General features: G+C 38.3%; 2 protein-coding genes across 2 annotated transcripts; one reads left to right on the top strand and one right to left on the bottom strand.

Moving 5' to 3' along the window:
- Positions 101-9342, top strand: LOC18793588. The gene is made up of 6 exons (XM_007221771.2): positions 101-641; positions 1262-1503; positions 1622-1856; positions 7068-7523; positions 8555-8796; positions 8934-9342. The coding sequence occupies exons 1-6, from the start codon at positions 162-164 to the stop codon at positions 9181-9183; spliced, it is 1905 nt and encodes a 634-aa protein (XP_007221833.2). The 5' UTR covers positions 101-161; the 3' UTR covers positions 9184-9342.
- On the bottom strand, positions 12324-15625 carry LOC18789177 (protein NRT1/ PTR FAMILY 5.13). Its single transcript, XM_007227063.2, has 4 exons — positions 15534-15625; positions 14260-14429; positions 13900-14120; positions 12324-13805 (listed from the first exon to the last, which is right to left on the bottom strand). The coding sequence occupies exons 2-4, from the start codon at positions 14342-14344 to the stop codon at positions 12528-12530; spliced, it is 1584 nt and encodes a 527-aa protein (XP_007227125.2). The 5' UTR covers positions 14345-14429; positions 15534-15625; the 3' UTR covers positions 12324-12527.

Consider the following 16385-nt stretch of genomic DNA (forward strand, 5'->3'; position numbering starts at 1 on the left):
TCACACAACATCTCAAACTGTTCTTTGTCGTTTTCTAGTGCACCCGTGATTAACAGTAGCGTCACGTTCCTTTATATCCTTTCAGTTGTCGGCAACAAGCACTCCTCATGCAACCACCCAAACCACCAACCCACCATCATAAAACATAAACCAGAGAATTGATGACGGAGATGGAGGGCATAGAGCACAGAACAGTCCAAGTCAATGGTATAAACATGCACATAGCCGAGAAAGGCCAGGGCCCACTCATCCTCTTCGTCCACGGCTTCCCCGAGCTCTGGTACTCCTGGAGCCACCAGATCACAGCCCTCGCCTCCTTCGGTTACAGAGCCGTCGCGCCGGACCTCCGAGGCTTCGGCGACACCGACGCCCCCGATTCCCCCACGAGCTACACCTGTCTCCACGTGGTCGGAGACCTCATTGCCCTCCTCGACGCCATAGCCCCCGACCAGGACAAGGTGTTCGTGGTGGGCCACGACTGGGGCGCTTACTTAGCTTGGTTCCTCTGCCTGTTCCGGCCCGACAGGGTCAAAGCCTTGGTCAACCTGAGCGTGGCTTTCATGCCTAGAAACCCTCAGAGGAAGTTCATTGAATCTGTGAAAGCTGTTTATGGGGATGACTATTACATGTGCAGATTTCAGGTTCAATCTCATACGTCCCCTGTTTTTTTGTTTTTATTTTTATTAAATTTTCTGACTTGTTTGTTTGGAAATGTTGTGGTCCACTAATTGTCAATCTGTATTTTTGTTTTTGAATACAAGCGATATACGGTATGGAGATTTGAACATTTTTTTGGTTTTTTATTTTTATTTTTATTTTTATTTATGAAACATTTTATTTATTGTTTAAGTTTGAGGGTTACATCATTTTCTAATGCTGGACTCACTTTTGGAGGTGATTAGTTTAAAAGAGATAGTGGTCTTCAGCTGATGCGAATTTTTCTTTTTGGGGTTTGAATTTCATGGAAATGTTCTCATGTTAGATTGCTGTGAGGGGTTACGGTACATATACTCAGTATGGACATTTCGAAATACACTACTTGTTGGGTCATCATGACCTATAGAGTGGTTCCCAACGAGTGGTATTTCGAGGATTTTGTACTGGTGAGTATGCGAATGTAACGTAAAAAATTGTGTTGCTAGATTGTGACTAGGGCACATTGATTAAATTAGTGTGAAATGTTGTAAACGTTTAGAAGCAACATATATAGTTGCATAAATTTCAGTTCTGGGTTGTGATAGATAAACTACTCATGTTACAGGAGCCAGGAGTGATGGAAGCTGAGTTTGCCAAACTTGGTACTGCAAGAGTTATGAAGGAATTTCTAACATATCGCAATCCTGGTCCACTTTTCCTGCCTAAAGATAAAATGTTTGGACATGCCCCAGATGCTCCAATCGTGTTGCCGAGTTGGTTGTCTGAGGATGAAGTCAACTACTATGCCAGCAAATTTGAGAAGACAGGATTCACTGGGGCCTTAAACTACTACAGAAACTTGGACCTGTATGTAATTTCCTTTAAACTTAGTTTACTTGAATTTCATACGCACAAACTAATTTTAGCAAGAAAGAGCTTTTCTTGTTTGTCGAATATATATTCTGAAGGTTTGCTTTGAATGCAGAAATTGGGAGCTCACTGCAGCATGGACCGAGGTTCAAGTGAAAGTTCCAGTTAAGTTCATTGTGGGAGACCAGGACCTAGTTTATAATTCTCTTCACGCCAAGGACTTCATACACAAAGGTGGGTTCAAGAAATATGTGCCGCTTCTCGAAGAGGTAGTTGTAATGGAAGGAGTTGCCCATTTTATCAACCAAGAAAGGCCTGATGAAATCAACAAACACATTCATGACTTCATCGCAAAATTTCCCTAATTAGCTGTCTATATATGTATGTATATGTATATATATATATATATGTATGTTGTATGCTGCTGCTGTTTCAAACTCTCTGTTATGCATTTCTTGTGCATTCATTAATAAAGTGTCCTGTATTTTGAGATGGGAATTCTTCAACTTCATGTGTTGTATCCTGGAGATTGCAGCAGCAGCCTCACAGCCTCCTACGGTCAAGCCAACCTCATTAATGCTATTAGAGCACCTCCACCCGCCTGTGACTTGGTCGGGCAGGAGGGAGCCCAAGGGCCAAGTTGCAACTCCAGCGCAGCAAGTCTAGCACAGGCAAGAGTTGGGTCCCACGAGCCCACCAAAAATTCTAGAATTTTTTTAATCACCTCCACCGCTTTCATGTGTTTTGCTTACCTTAATCACCTGAAACAACAAATTTCCTATTTCAGGGCACCACAACCAATGTGACCTCCTATTGGTTTAACCTGAACAACACACATTTGTATCTATATTTAAATAACCATTTCCACACTTATTCAAAACATCATTCTGTTAAAGATATTGTAAATGCAATTTAGTCTACTACCCTAGTCGTACCCATTATATTTATGTCAATTCTTTTATAATCCGTCAATTCTTCGCATCACCATTGGTGACACGCCCTCGCAGGTCTCAGTGACACAAGGTCAACCTAAGCCGCAACCCTCGCAGGATTCATGGGACATTTAGTCGGCTTGGTCCACATCTTTTGCTCCCACGGTCCCAGTGCCCCTAGGACTAGTGGGGCAACTGTCAAGCATGCTGATCTAATTGAAGACAACCAATTTATTATATTTGGGTACCTGGGGTGGTTTAAAGAAAATATAAAATTCAGAAAAATCTTATGAATAATTGAATTTCTGTTAAACTTAGAACTCTGCTGCCATTTATTTGATATTTAGCTATAATTTCCTTTTCCTATATCCTTAAGGATATCCCACTCGGCAGCATATAAATTAGAATATTTAAAAGTACATATCGAATTATGGAAGCACAAATCTTTGAATAATACTTATTCAAGAATTGAATTGTATAAATCAGTTATAAAACAAAGAGTCCACTCACTAACATTGCCACCTTAATAAATCAACTCTCTCTGTCGGCTTTACCGACTCGAACACTTCTTAATACCTTTTACTCAGTCATACTGACAAGGCAAGACAACATGGAGAAACGTCAACAACTTGCTAGAACAAGGATGCACACAGGGCGCCGAGTCTACAGGAATATAACCTAATGCTCTGATACCAAGTTGACAGGATCCGATCCAAATTCCACTTTGGAATCCGAGCCGAACCCTGTGCGTGTCCAACACTTGGCGGGTGCTGGGCACAAATGACCTATTTACGCTTTCAATCAAAATACAATTTATCTCGAATTTGACTTCTGCAGAAAATTCGATAGAATCTCCCTAGTAAATTGAACATTTTCCAAAATTTCTACATGTCAACAAACATTTATAATTCCTCAAGCTTCAACATGTATTGAAGTATATTCAATAAAACCAAGCATCAACTCATTCTGGCCTCAGGCCTCCATATATCAAATAAATTATCCTCCTAACAACAGTCAATTCAATTTCTTAGAACATCCTCGGAACAACATTAGATTTATAAAAACTTAGCTGGACTACCTTTAGTTACTTGCCCTCGTGGCTGCACCTAGAACCCTAGGTTGCCTACGTACCCTTAATAAGGGATCAAGCCACACGTAGTTCTCGGATTTCATCTCAGCTTCCTGTTCCAAGCATCCTGGCATTACTCACTTGGCAATATATAATTAAATGAATGAATAAAAGCATTTAGATTCGGGTAATCACACTTGGAAATCCATCACTATCCATTTCCTCGTGACATCATTGGTGACACGTCCTGCCCTGTAATTCTCGCTAAACTCAGGAGACACCTAGTTAACCTGATCAGCAATCCTGACTCCCACGGTCCGAATATCTCTAAGACTCATGGGGCAAAATATGCTAGAAAAACTTAAGCTATTTAATCTCATATCCAATAATAAAAAGATAAAGGCAAACAACTTATATAAAATAAAATAAGATAAATTAAAGCAAAATGGATTAAAATAAAATAAACAAGCTCCGACTACCCTTGTATCGAACTCACGTAAGGTTCATAAATAATTATATATACTATCATATATATATATCAACAAATTTAAAAGCATCTTAAAGCTTAAATCCTCTCCACCCAGGCATACCCCCATTTTTGATCCGTCAATTCCTTTAATATCGTCAATTCCATCCTCGCAGGTCTCGGAAACATATAGTTAACCGAGCCGTACTCCTCACAGGTCTCAGAGATAACACTTCAATTTGAGCCGCAATCCTCGCAGGTCCCGGAGACACCAAGTCCATTTGAGCTGCAATTCTGGCAGGTCTCAGAGATAACACTTCAATCTGAGCCGCAATCCTCGTAGGTCCCGGAGGCACCAAGTCCATCCGAGCCGCATTTCCTTGCACTACATGGTTCGAGTGTCCCCGAAACACGTGGGGTAGTGTTCATAAAAGATAAACTGTCTCAAAGCAACTAGGGGGTACCCTCACGGTGGGTTTGAAAACCATAGCCCGTCATTTATATCAACTTTCAATAAATGTGTTCTCAACAAAACTTAAAATATATATACATATATATGCCACAATCTGATGAAAGCCAAAGGGCTATGATTCATCCTTTTCAACTATTGAATCTATGTATTAAATACTTAACTAGTTTGTTGATCATATCGATCACTGATTAATATACCGTTCAAACATTACATTTATAATCTTACAACACAATTAGTCATATGAATATATAAACAGATGGTAAATAAACAGATAATTAAATACTCATACTCTTAGAGGTTTCCTCAGCTTCACTTAAGCATTAATACCAAACACTAAAATAACCCTTAGATATACCCTCGCATAGTGGAATATGGTTCCAATTATGCATGCCCACCTTTCCCAAGGTTTAGAGTTGTCTAAAAGTGTCTCGGGACTTAAAAGCGATAAAGTCCCAAAAAGTCAACTTAGGACCCCGTGGCACCCTATTTGGAATCAGTTTTGTTCTTGGACCTACCCCAAAAAGTGGCCGGAATAGCTATCCCAAAACCGGCTGAAATCCAATTCGAAAAACGAACTACCCAGGCTCAAAATTGATAAATTCCTATCCAACCATCAGCTAGATCATGAGAATAGGTGAGAACGCATACCTCACTCCCATGAAACGGTGGCCGGAGGGGGGAGAACAAGCCGACGAAAGTTTATGAAAAAGCTATCCAAAATCGCCTGTTTCTGGGCTGTATCCGGAGACTACGGCAGTGGATCGAGGCTGCGAAGGGCTGGGGCTGGAAGAGGGAAGTGTGGTGGTTCTAACGGGACCGGTCTTGCTTGAATTGGTGATCGGAGTTGAGAGAAATCACCTCTTGAAGTCGGCTGGTCGAGCCCCCCAAAATGCAGAAATTCTGGGTTTTAAGAAAACTGAACTTCGAAATATTTATGATTATGCCACTGAACTTCTTTTGATCGCCATTTCTTCGTTACAACTCCGATTTGAGTCTACGGACTCGTTTTGACGTGCTCTACGCAACGGTCCAATCAAAATTTTCAAATTCCTTCCCGAACTTAAAATTACCTTTTTGTCCCTTTTTAATATTAAATAATATTTTAATTTCTCAAAAACCTTAATTAATTCAAATCATTTTATTTTAATGTTTATTTCAATTTATTCCTCATTTAACTTTATTCTCTCTTACTTTAATTATTTTAACACACTTTCGGACTGGAATGTAACAATCCCATCAAAGTCTCCCTGGTCAACACGTCAACAGGTAAACCTATTAAAATATTACAGGGTAACATTGTCTTTTTTTTGAATACTTTAATAATTAAATATTAATTTAGGATCGGATTGTTACATAAGGGCTACCACTATTCACATGAATAGTGACAAACCTTGCCTTCCTCAATTTTACCCTATTCAATTCCATTTTGAATTTCTACTGGTATTTCATTTTCAACATCTTTGGTGGATTTTTGTGTAATTTTGAACTAAATTATTTTAATTTGCTTTAATTTGGCATATTTGAAAACTTCCTAAATCGAATTATAACGTCTATATTTGATTTAAAAGTAATGATTTTTCTTTTCTTTTCCTTTGAGGTGACCAAAAGGAACGGTTTCCATGCTTTTACGAAAATAAAGCTTGTTGAATAATTTGCAATTCTCTCTTGGCGTGGGCAAAACACCATAGTCAAACCAAAACCATTAGAACAGGTTGGTTTGGTTTTCATACTAAAAGAGTGTAATTTTGAATCGTTAAAGTACCTCTAGAGTAAGGGTTAGTTGATATCATCACACGTCTATATCAATCATTTGACAAAAAAAGAAGTTTAAAATTCCTACACACTTTGAATTTGATGTCATCCCCTTCTCTCAAAATTTCTTAATCTTTAGCTATAACAAGTTTTTTTTATAATTATAGTTCGTTTTACGATATGAAGTTCCATTTTGGTAAAGTGTAAAATACTTGCTTAATTTTTAAGAAGGAAAATGATCGGAACAAGGGTCATTTGATGAATTTGTTTGGTTCATCAATTATAGTAATTTGAGGTCTATCCAATTCGAAAAATAAAAAATATCAACATATCATTTTTATGTGTGCACTACTACTTTTTATAGGGAAAAACTTGTAAGAAGATTTTTCAATACGTATTTTATGTTAATGATTAATTGCATACTTTTAATCTCGGTAATTAGATTGTATTCATTAAATATGTTATTAGTCTTTTAAATGTAATTTAACAGTCAAAATTAAAAGTATGTAACTAATCCTTAAATACTTACTGGAGAATCTCTCGAAACTGAAAAACCTTTAATTGGCTACCGGAAAATGGTTTTAGAAAAAAAGAATTTCCGTTTTTTCTTTGTTGGTTTCTAGTGGACACGTGATTAACGTAGCCTCATCTACGTCGTTCACCTTTCTTTCTAGCAAGTTGTCACCTTCAAATTCCTCGCTTTCTTTCTCAGCAAACAAACACTCCTTTTGTGCCACTCTTTAATTCTCTATCAATATATAAATACCACACAATACAACCAAACACTAAGCAATCACTGATAAGTTCCTCCCATACAGAGAAAAACAGAGAGAAACAGAGAATTTCATGGTGGAGATGGACGGCATAGAGCACAGAACAGTCCAAGTCAATGGCATAAACATGCACATAGCCGAGAAAGGCCAGGGTCCACTCATCCTCTTCATCCACGGCTTCCCTGAGCTCTGGTACTCCTGGCGCCACCAGATCACAGCCCTGGCCTCCCTCGGCTATAGAGCCGTGGCGCCGGATCTCCGCGGCTTCGGCGACACGGACGCGCCTGATTCGCCCACCAGCTACACCTGTCTCCACGTGATCGGAGACCTCGTCGCCCTCCTGGACGCCATAGCCCCCGACCAGGACAAGGTGTTCGTGGTGGGCCACGACTGGGGTGCGTTCATTGCTTGGTACCTCTGCTTGTTCCGGCCGGATCGGGTCAAAGCCTTGGTCAACATGAGCGTGGCTTTCCTGCCTAGAAACCCTCAGAGGAAGAGCCTTGAATCTCTAAAAGCTGTTTATGGGGATGACTATTACATCTGCAGATTTCAGGTTCAATCTCATCCGTCCCCTGTTTTATTTAAAAAAAAAATTTTAATTTTTCTGTTTTTTTTTGTTTGGAAATTTTGTGCCCCATTAATTGGCAATCTGTTTGCTATCTGCAAGTCAAGTTTGTGTTTTTTTCCCTTTCTTTTTCTGTGTTCAATTGAAATGGGGAATTTCAATCAATTCCGAGGATGTTGGAGGCATGGATATTCAGATCATAGGACTTCGGTTTAGGGTTTTGTGTATCTGGCCAAAAAGAAAAAGAGAAAAGAAGAACAAGGGATTTGTTTGGGTTAATATTTTAACTTGAGACAGACTAATGAATGCATCTTGGGTTAATATTTTATCTTTTGTTTCAGGATTGATTCTTTTGCTTATTATTATTTAATCTCTTAAGTCAAAGAGTTACAGCATTTTGTATTGCTGGACTCACTATTCCAAGTGATTAGTTTAAAAGGGATAATCTTGATTAGTTGAAAACGACCATGTATCGAATGAATCTGAATCTCACTGCCTTGTGGCCCTTCTCTTAAGTCTTGTTTTAAAGAGGGTAGCAATCATTGTCGTTAATTACAGTTTCGGCACCTTTTGATTGCCTCATTCCTGATGTAATCCACTCCCACCAACTCCTCCTCGCCAAGAAAATGAAGAAAATTTTACTTCATTTAGTTTTTTAGTTAATGTAAAATTTGCTTTTGAAGGTTGAAATTTCATGGAAATGTTCTCATGTTAGGTTGCAATACACCACTCGTTGAGTGATTTCCAACGAGGGGTATTTCAAGGTGTTTGTATTGTAGGAAAATCTTGTTGCTAATTGAGTGGGACATTTGACTCCTTGAGTACTTCCTAATGAGTGGTATTTCGAGGTTCTTGTACTACGTATGTGAATGTACTGTAGAAAAATCGTGTTGCTAGATTGTAAATAAGGAACATTGATCAAATTAGTGTGAAGTGTGTAAACGTTCAGAAGCAACATATATATTGCATAAATTTAACTTCTGGCTTATGAAATGATAGACAAATTACTCATGTTACAGGAGCCAGGAGTGATAGAAGCTGAGTTTGCCAAGATTGGTACTGCAAGAGTTATGAAGGAATTTCTAACATATCGCAATTCTGGTCCACTTTTCCTGCCTAAAGACAAAATGTTTGGACATCCCCTAGATGCTCCAATTGTCTTGCCGAGTTGGTTGTCTGAGGATGAAGTCAACTACTATGCCAGCAAATTTGAGAAGACAGGATTCACTGGGGGAATAAACTACTACAGAAACTTGGACCTGTATGTAATTTCCTTTAAACTTAGTTTACTTGAATTTCATATGCACTAACTAATTTTAGGAAGAAAGAGTTTTTCTTCTTTGATCTCCAATATCTAATGGTAATTATTGTTTTTTATTATTTCCCATTTCATTGCAGAAATTGGGAACTCACTGCTGCATGGACTGGGGCTCAAGTGAAAGTTCCAGTTAAGTTTATTGTGGGGGACCAGGACCTAACTTATAATTCTGTGGGCACCAAGGACTTCATACACAAAGGTGGGTTCAAGAAATATGTGCCTCTTCTGGAAGAGGTAGTTGTAATGGAAGGAGTTGCCCATTTTATCAACCAAGAAAGGCCTGATGAAATCAACAAACACATTCATGACTTCATCGCAAAATTTCACTAATTAGCTGTCTATATATGTATGTATTTTGTATGCTGCTGCTGCTGTTTCAAACTTTCTATTATGCGTTTCTGGATCGCGTGACTTTTAAGTGCTTTTGTGTGACTTTGAAGTGTTGTGTTTTTTGAGATGGTAATATATATCTCATGTTCTTCTAGCCTACAACTCTCCAAGTCTAAAGTTTAAACAATAACTTATTCATGCACTTCCGCTACTTTCCACTTTAGGGGATCTGAACAATCTACACCACTTCCTCAATTCTGTAGAGAAATAGAGAGTTTAGAGAAGAATAAGAAGTAGAAAAGGAGAATAGCCCACGATGGGTATTCTGATTCTATTTGATCTCTTTACAGTTGACTTTGAATAGAAGGAATATGTGCAGAAGGAAAGTAACAACGGTAATACATAAAATAGGTAGTTCCAATATTACAGGCGTTGAGTGGGAGATTTATGCAATCACTCTTGATTTGCTACAGGTTGGCTGATTGGTAGGATGCTCTTCAAATTTCACTTTCACTCTTGATTTGCTAAAAGTAAAGGGCAGCACAGGGGTAGTAGCAGAAGGTACGTAGCAATAGTTAAGTATGTCAAGGCTCTAAAATACTTATCCAGACGGCTCAAGTTAATGTTGTCTTCTAACCAAGTTCATCTACGCGCCAAAATACTAAGAACCGTAATTAATTTTCCAATACTGATGATGAAATGGTTGGTGTGGGATCCGTAATACCTAGCCATTACTTTGTCATCAGCATCATCCACTGCATGAACGATCAAATCAGTTAATCCACCTCCCACAAACCCTTCCATCAGTCCTAAAAGGAAGAACTGTGGAAGTAACCAAAAGGTAGTCATGGCAACAGGCTTTACAGTGTGGTCTCCAACTCCCACCCTCCAAAGGTTCTTCATCCTCTGGATCTCAACCTGCCATGCAGCAAAACAACACAGCATGCTGCAAGCCATTCCGCACCCGATTCTCACCCGCGTCGTAGCACTTGAAGATTTCCATTTCTTTGGAACTGTTCGAGACAATGACTTTGAAATTGACCTAATGCAGTAGAAAAAAATACTTCAGGGTTAGAGCCTGTGAAGGGGTTGTCCAAGTTACTGAGTTGTTCAAAGAAGAACGTGCTTCCAGCTGCCATTACCACACTGCACCAAAGGTAGGCTAACCACGTGGCTAGCATTTCTTGTACTAAAAGTTTTTTCTCCTTGATCAGTTTTTTAATTAGCGCCCAAAATTTACCTCCTCCTCCTGCTAGCATCTTGTCTAGACGAAGGCTTAAGCTTCCTGGGGCTTGGCAAGGCTCCTTCCCTCTTTCTTGTTTTACGATATCGTTCTCTTGGTTCTGTGCTTCTTCTATGCTAGCCTCTCGTTCAAAAACTATAGATTCTTTATTATCGATGAAAGAGTAGGAGGAGAAGCCAAACAAAAATACTACATAAGAAACACTCATCGCAAATGTTGAAATCACGAAGGTCCGCACCCAAGTTGCTTTTAAACGGAAAAGAGGTATCACTGCACCCAAATACCATGTTAGAGCCCACAAAGTTTTTCTCCAGAAATCCAATCCTTGTTGTTCATCTGGCATTCTCTTGGGTTCTTGGGTTGGTTTAAAAATTGCTGGAGAAAAAATTCATTCAAAGCAGCTGAACGTCCAGCTTCGCCCAATGATAATAGTAGTATAGCTCCATAGAATACAGAGGCAGCAGTATCTAGGTCCATGTACTTATCATAAAGCCAAAATAGAAGCACACCCTGCGAGGCCAATTATGTTAAGGGGTTTAGAGAGATTGCAAAAAGTGTTTGATTGAAAATACGAGTTTTATTGATTACACTTACGTACGGACGGTGCTGCTTATTTTATTTTTGCGAATTAGGAAAAGGAAATTTTCATTGATAACCACGTTCAATTATTCATACATTTTGGTATACTAGCAATGGCGGAGCCATGTGGGGACCAGAGGGGTCCAGGCCCCTACTCAACTCTCAACTCTTTCTCTTAAATAATTTAATGTTGTGTGTATGAATTGAATATCGAAAGAGGATACAAGAGTTTTATATATACAACAATCAGAACTTGATGTGTGAAAGCTGTAATTTGAAGTTTATTTCTTGATTTTTACTTTAGGCTATATTGGTCCAAGGGTCTGAAAATGATTTTCAAGACGCACTCATTCCCTTTATTTTATGTTTTACAAGAAGGTCCCTCTAATCTCAATTCCTGGTTCTGCCACTGAATACTAGTCAGCCCAAGATTATACTTTTGGCTAATCAAATTAATTAAGGATACTTACATTACATGAAGATAGGCAGCATTTGTAGTGGCAATTATCGGAAAGCTACCAATATACGTGTGTGAGATATGAGCGAGGACAATCACCATGATATCTGCTACCTCTTCTTGCATATTTGTAACAACGGCAGCTATTTGAAAATGTGGATGCTTCTAGTTGTACGTGACGTACCTTATCAAGATAAGACACTACCGCATGGTTTACGAAACTATGACTCAAAACCGAACCTGCGTATATTTATTTAGTTGGCCAATGGCCACCATAAAGAAATTTGTTGAACCGTGTATCCTTCCCGTATAGATGACTTGGGCCTTAGATTATGGATCACCTCCGCAAGATGATCTGCACACTTTGAACGATATCAGAACTGGGGCAGACTGGGTGGATTCCAGCCTAACCCTCTCCGATGGTTAAGTAAGATCTTAACTCCAGATTTCAGAGAGAAGGGATGTGAGCTTTTTTATCTTATGAAGAGTTATTACCTTTGTCCTGATGTAGGTGAAAGGTATTTATAGAGAGAGAGGGAGATCAAGATCCCTTGGTGGTGTGGTCCAAGTTTTAAAATGACAATCATATATATAAGATCTGATGAATCTCAGGATCCCTGTCATAATTTTAGTGATTATTCTGAATACACCTCCCAGTGGTTGTTAATTGCAGTTTGCACATCTCAAAAGCACATATTATATGTGAACGAACCCTTTTTTGAATGCCTCAATCCTAAAGTTAACGTCCTATCCTAAGAATAGAAAATGTTTGTCACATTTGGAACTTTCATGACTTACCAACATAAGATGTTGAAGACATGTCTTTTAAGCACAGAAGAGAGAGAGGTCAAAAAAGTGCTTGTATATTGAGGGTATAAATTTTACATACTGAACACCAAGCTTGGACAAAGTACAAAACTTTAGAAACTTTCACCGGACAACAGAACGGTGCTGTTTCCTACTCTCGGAAACACCCCAAAAACATACAAACATGCATGCAATTTAAACATATATAAAACTGTTAACAAACTCATTGCTAATAACTCGTGTTAGGACTTAGGAGATCTAAACAGTTGCCATTTCCACAACTCCACTTCCATTACGGCCTTGTTCGTGTTCTTCGATGGCGGAGTTATGTGTGTCATCCTTGCTATAAAAGTAAAAGCCGACATACAAGTAGTAGACGAAGCTACAGCGACTTAGAAACGTTAGCAGTCTGTAAAACTTGTCCAGACGACTCAGATTTATGCTGTCATTGAACCATCTATGACTAAATGCTAAGCTAATAGGAGCAGTTAGTAATTTTCCAATCCCCACGACTAAGTCGCTGGTGTGGGATCCATAATTCTTAGCCATTTCTTTATCCTCCACGTCCACTCTATCAGCCAAAAGATCAATCAATCCATCTACGGCTAACCCTTCCATAAGTCCTAACAGGAAGAACTGTGGAACCAACCAAAATATGCTCATAGAAATATCAAAAGTGTCATCTTCAAGCCCTGCCCTCGTAACTTTCCTCATCCTGTGGATCTCAACCACCCAAGCAGCAACGCAACATAACACAGTAGAAGCCATTCCACAGCCAATTCTCACCCGCGTTCGCTTTGGAATTAGTTTGGGGAAGAGAAATGAGATTATGTACCTCGAAAAGGAGCTAAGCACATTGAAATAAACTGCAGGGTCATTATTGGGGATGGGATTTTTCAAGTTACTCATTTGTTCGAAAAAGAAGGTGCTCCCCGCTGCCTTGACCATACTGAATACAAAGAAGGCCAACCATGAAGCTACAATTTCTTTGCGCAAACGTTTTTTCTTCCTCACCTTTTTGTTCAGTGTCCAAAGGTTCTCTCTTTCCGTGACTTGGGGATGCTCCCCTGCTTGTGCTTCTTTATTGTTTTTCAAATAATCGTTGAACCCAAACCAGAACAATAAATAAGAAACTGCCATTGCAATTGTTGAAATCATGAAGATCTGAGTCCAAGTTGTTTTTGAAAGGAAAAGAGGTACCACTGCACCTAAAAACCATGGAACACCCCAGAAGTCCTTTTTATCCCTTTCTGCCGTTTCTTTCGTCACCTGTTGGTCGCCACCAGCTTCTGTATGCTTTTCTGCCGTTATTTCTTTCTGTTCGCTAGCTTCTTCCCATCCTTCCGGTCGTTTGTCATCTGTGCGTCCTGTTTCTTTATGTTTGCTTAAACATTGCTTCTTAAGAAATTCTTTCAATGCAGCGGATCGCCCAGATTCGCCTAATGTTAATAGTACCACAGCTCCATAGAATATCCTGGCCATTGCTGCGTAGTCCTCACTCTTATATTCATTAGGAAGCCATAACAGAGATAGCCCCTATATAATTAACAAGAATAGCAATCTTGAACAGTTAATTAATTAATGTTAATTCTCTTCACTATAAGGATTTCAGGGAAGAACATGTACTTACAAGAATATAGGCAGCATTTGTGGTGGCAATTATTTTGAGACCACCATTGAATGTGTGTGAGAAATGAGCTAGGAAAATCACCAATATGTCTGCTACCCCTTCTTGCACATTTGTAACTACGGCGGCTATTAGAAAATGTTCATGAAACCAATTGTCTTGGAGGTACACTATCAAGATAGACATTATCGCATGGTTGACGAAGCTATGGCTCAAAACCAACCCTACATCATATATATATATATATATATGTGTGTGTGTGTGTGTAGAAACAAAAAGAAAATTGATTAGAAATTAGTTTGAATCACACTCTTTAAAATATATCATTATACTTTCATTTTAAAGTATCTCTGAGATAAATACCCTGGATGCATATTGTAGCCTTGGAAAAGTAGAGGTACTTATGGATGCACTCTCTCACAAAGTGAATGAGTGCTCCCAAACCCATTATTGAGGAGGGAAGTGCGGATAATCTTCAGTCGATGTAAAGGAAGTGGGGAGGGTCTTCTGCTTTTGAAAGCAAAATCTGCAGTCTTCACAACTAATTAAATTAGCCAAAAAGCTGAAGAAAAAAAATAGCAATAAAAACATATGCATCAAGAACAAGTGAATATGCATGGCATTACTAATAAGCGCATTGACTGTACAAACTTTTGGAAGATGCCTATCTCAAGAAAAAACAAAAAAGCAAACACCAAAATCTTTTTGCATAGGTATATGCATCTCACCTGATCTCCACAGGGTAGTATATGAAATAGTGATCAGTGTGAATGTTTACTCTGAGAGAGAGAGAGAGAGAGAGAGAGAGAGAGAGAGAGAGAGAGAGAGAGAGAGAGAGAGAGAGAGAGGGGATGCACTTATTATCTGTAAGAAAAACTTATGCAAAGGAAGTTTGTTTAGGCAGTGTGGAAGAGGCGAGTGAGAGAGACATATAAATAATAAGCCACCATTGTAATGAAAAGAGAAGAGAAGACTTCCTCTTTTTTTTCTTTTATTGTTTTTAATGAAAAGAGAAGAGAAGACTTTCTCTTCTTTTTCTTAATTAAAAGAAGACGAAGACTTTTTCTTAATGAAAAAAAAAAAAAGACGAAGACTATTTCTAACATATTTATTATAAAAAAATAATAATTCATAACCAGAGGACTGAGAGGTTTCGTGGATAATTTGGTAGGTTAATGTACTTGAAAACATACTGAAAATTTTGGCCAACATGCGAATCCAGTAAGTACATATGATATAAGATACTTGAAACGAAAAGTCGTTACCAAAAGTTGAGATACTTGAAACGAAAAGTTGTTGCCAAATTTTCTCTTCTTTGTCTTTTCTTTTTCAAAATGAATATGAGGAATGTATTGTAAAGAATGTGGTAGAGCTCGCATAAAGAAAAGAAGAAAATAATGAAGAAGTTTGTCAGCCATCTTCCTTTGATACTAACCGCACATCACAAGTGCTTCAGCCTATATAAAGGATGAGATTGAGAGAGGATGAGAGGGAGGAGTAATAGAAGTGAAAATAAAAACTTGAAGGTGAAAACAAATAAAGATGGAAAACACAAATGAACATGCATTAATTCTTAAAGTAAAAATATATATTTATGTTCCGAGAGAAAGACTAGATGCAGATCTAGATATGCCTACCTCCAAGATTTACCCGACTCCCTCCACTTCTGTGTATTGTCTGGAAGAGTGAGTATAGATATAGAGAAAAAGAGACAGAGGATGAAGGTGAAGCTGAATGGGAGTATGGATATATTGAGACTCTTCAGTTTCTGTTTTCCCCTATTTTATACTAGTGGTACTCTCCCCCGCTTTGGAGGGTTCCATGAATGAGCATGATTTCGACCAAGAAGGGGAGGAGAAGATGCAGGGAGTTTTCCCCTCTTTGCCTTTTTTTGTCTCCGAAAGCTTTTGCAATGGTATGTTATATTATTATATTTGCATCGCCAGCAAAATGGCACAAAGCCACTGTTGCAGCTCATCGCCTTTGACACGAAACGGACGCGCTGTGGCTGAACAACGAACAACTTTTACCAATGTTGTAGTTGATCTGTGGCTTATATGGAGTTGGGCTCCATTTGTTTTTGGGAGATTTATTATTATACCCATTAGAGAGGTTCAAATTATAAATATAAAAAATAAAAAAATAAAATTTTTTATTTAAAATGGACTTTAGAAACAAATTCAAAACTCATTTATAACATAACAAAAAGGTTTATAACTTTTTTTAAATTACAAAACTGATATCGATTTCTTAAAACAAGTCCAACCTCAAAACCTTATATAAAAAAAACTAAAACACTCAATAGGGTATTAAAGTAATTTAATAATCTAAATTAAATTAAATTAAATAAGGTCAGCTGTTATTTTTAGGGTTTTTTTTGGAGTTTGTTTATAAAAATTAAATTATGTAGGGTTTATCTATATCATTAATGCTAAGAATAAGTACATGACTAAATATCTCTTTATTTTTTTAATAGGGACAAAGAACAT

The sequence above is a fragment of the Prunus persica genome, chromosome G1 (assembly GCF_000346465.2).
Source record: "Prunus persica cultivar Lovell chromosome G1, Prunus_persica_NCBIv2, whole genome shotgun sequence".
NCBI classification, from domain to species: Eukaryota; Viridiplantae; Streptophyta; class Magnoliopsida; order Rosales; family Rosaceae; genus Prunus; species Prunus persica.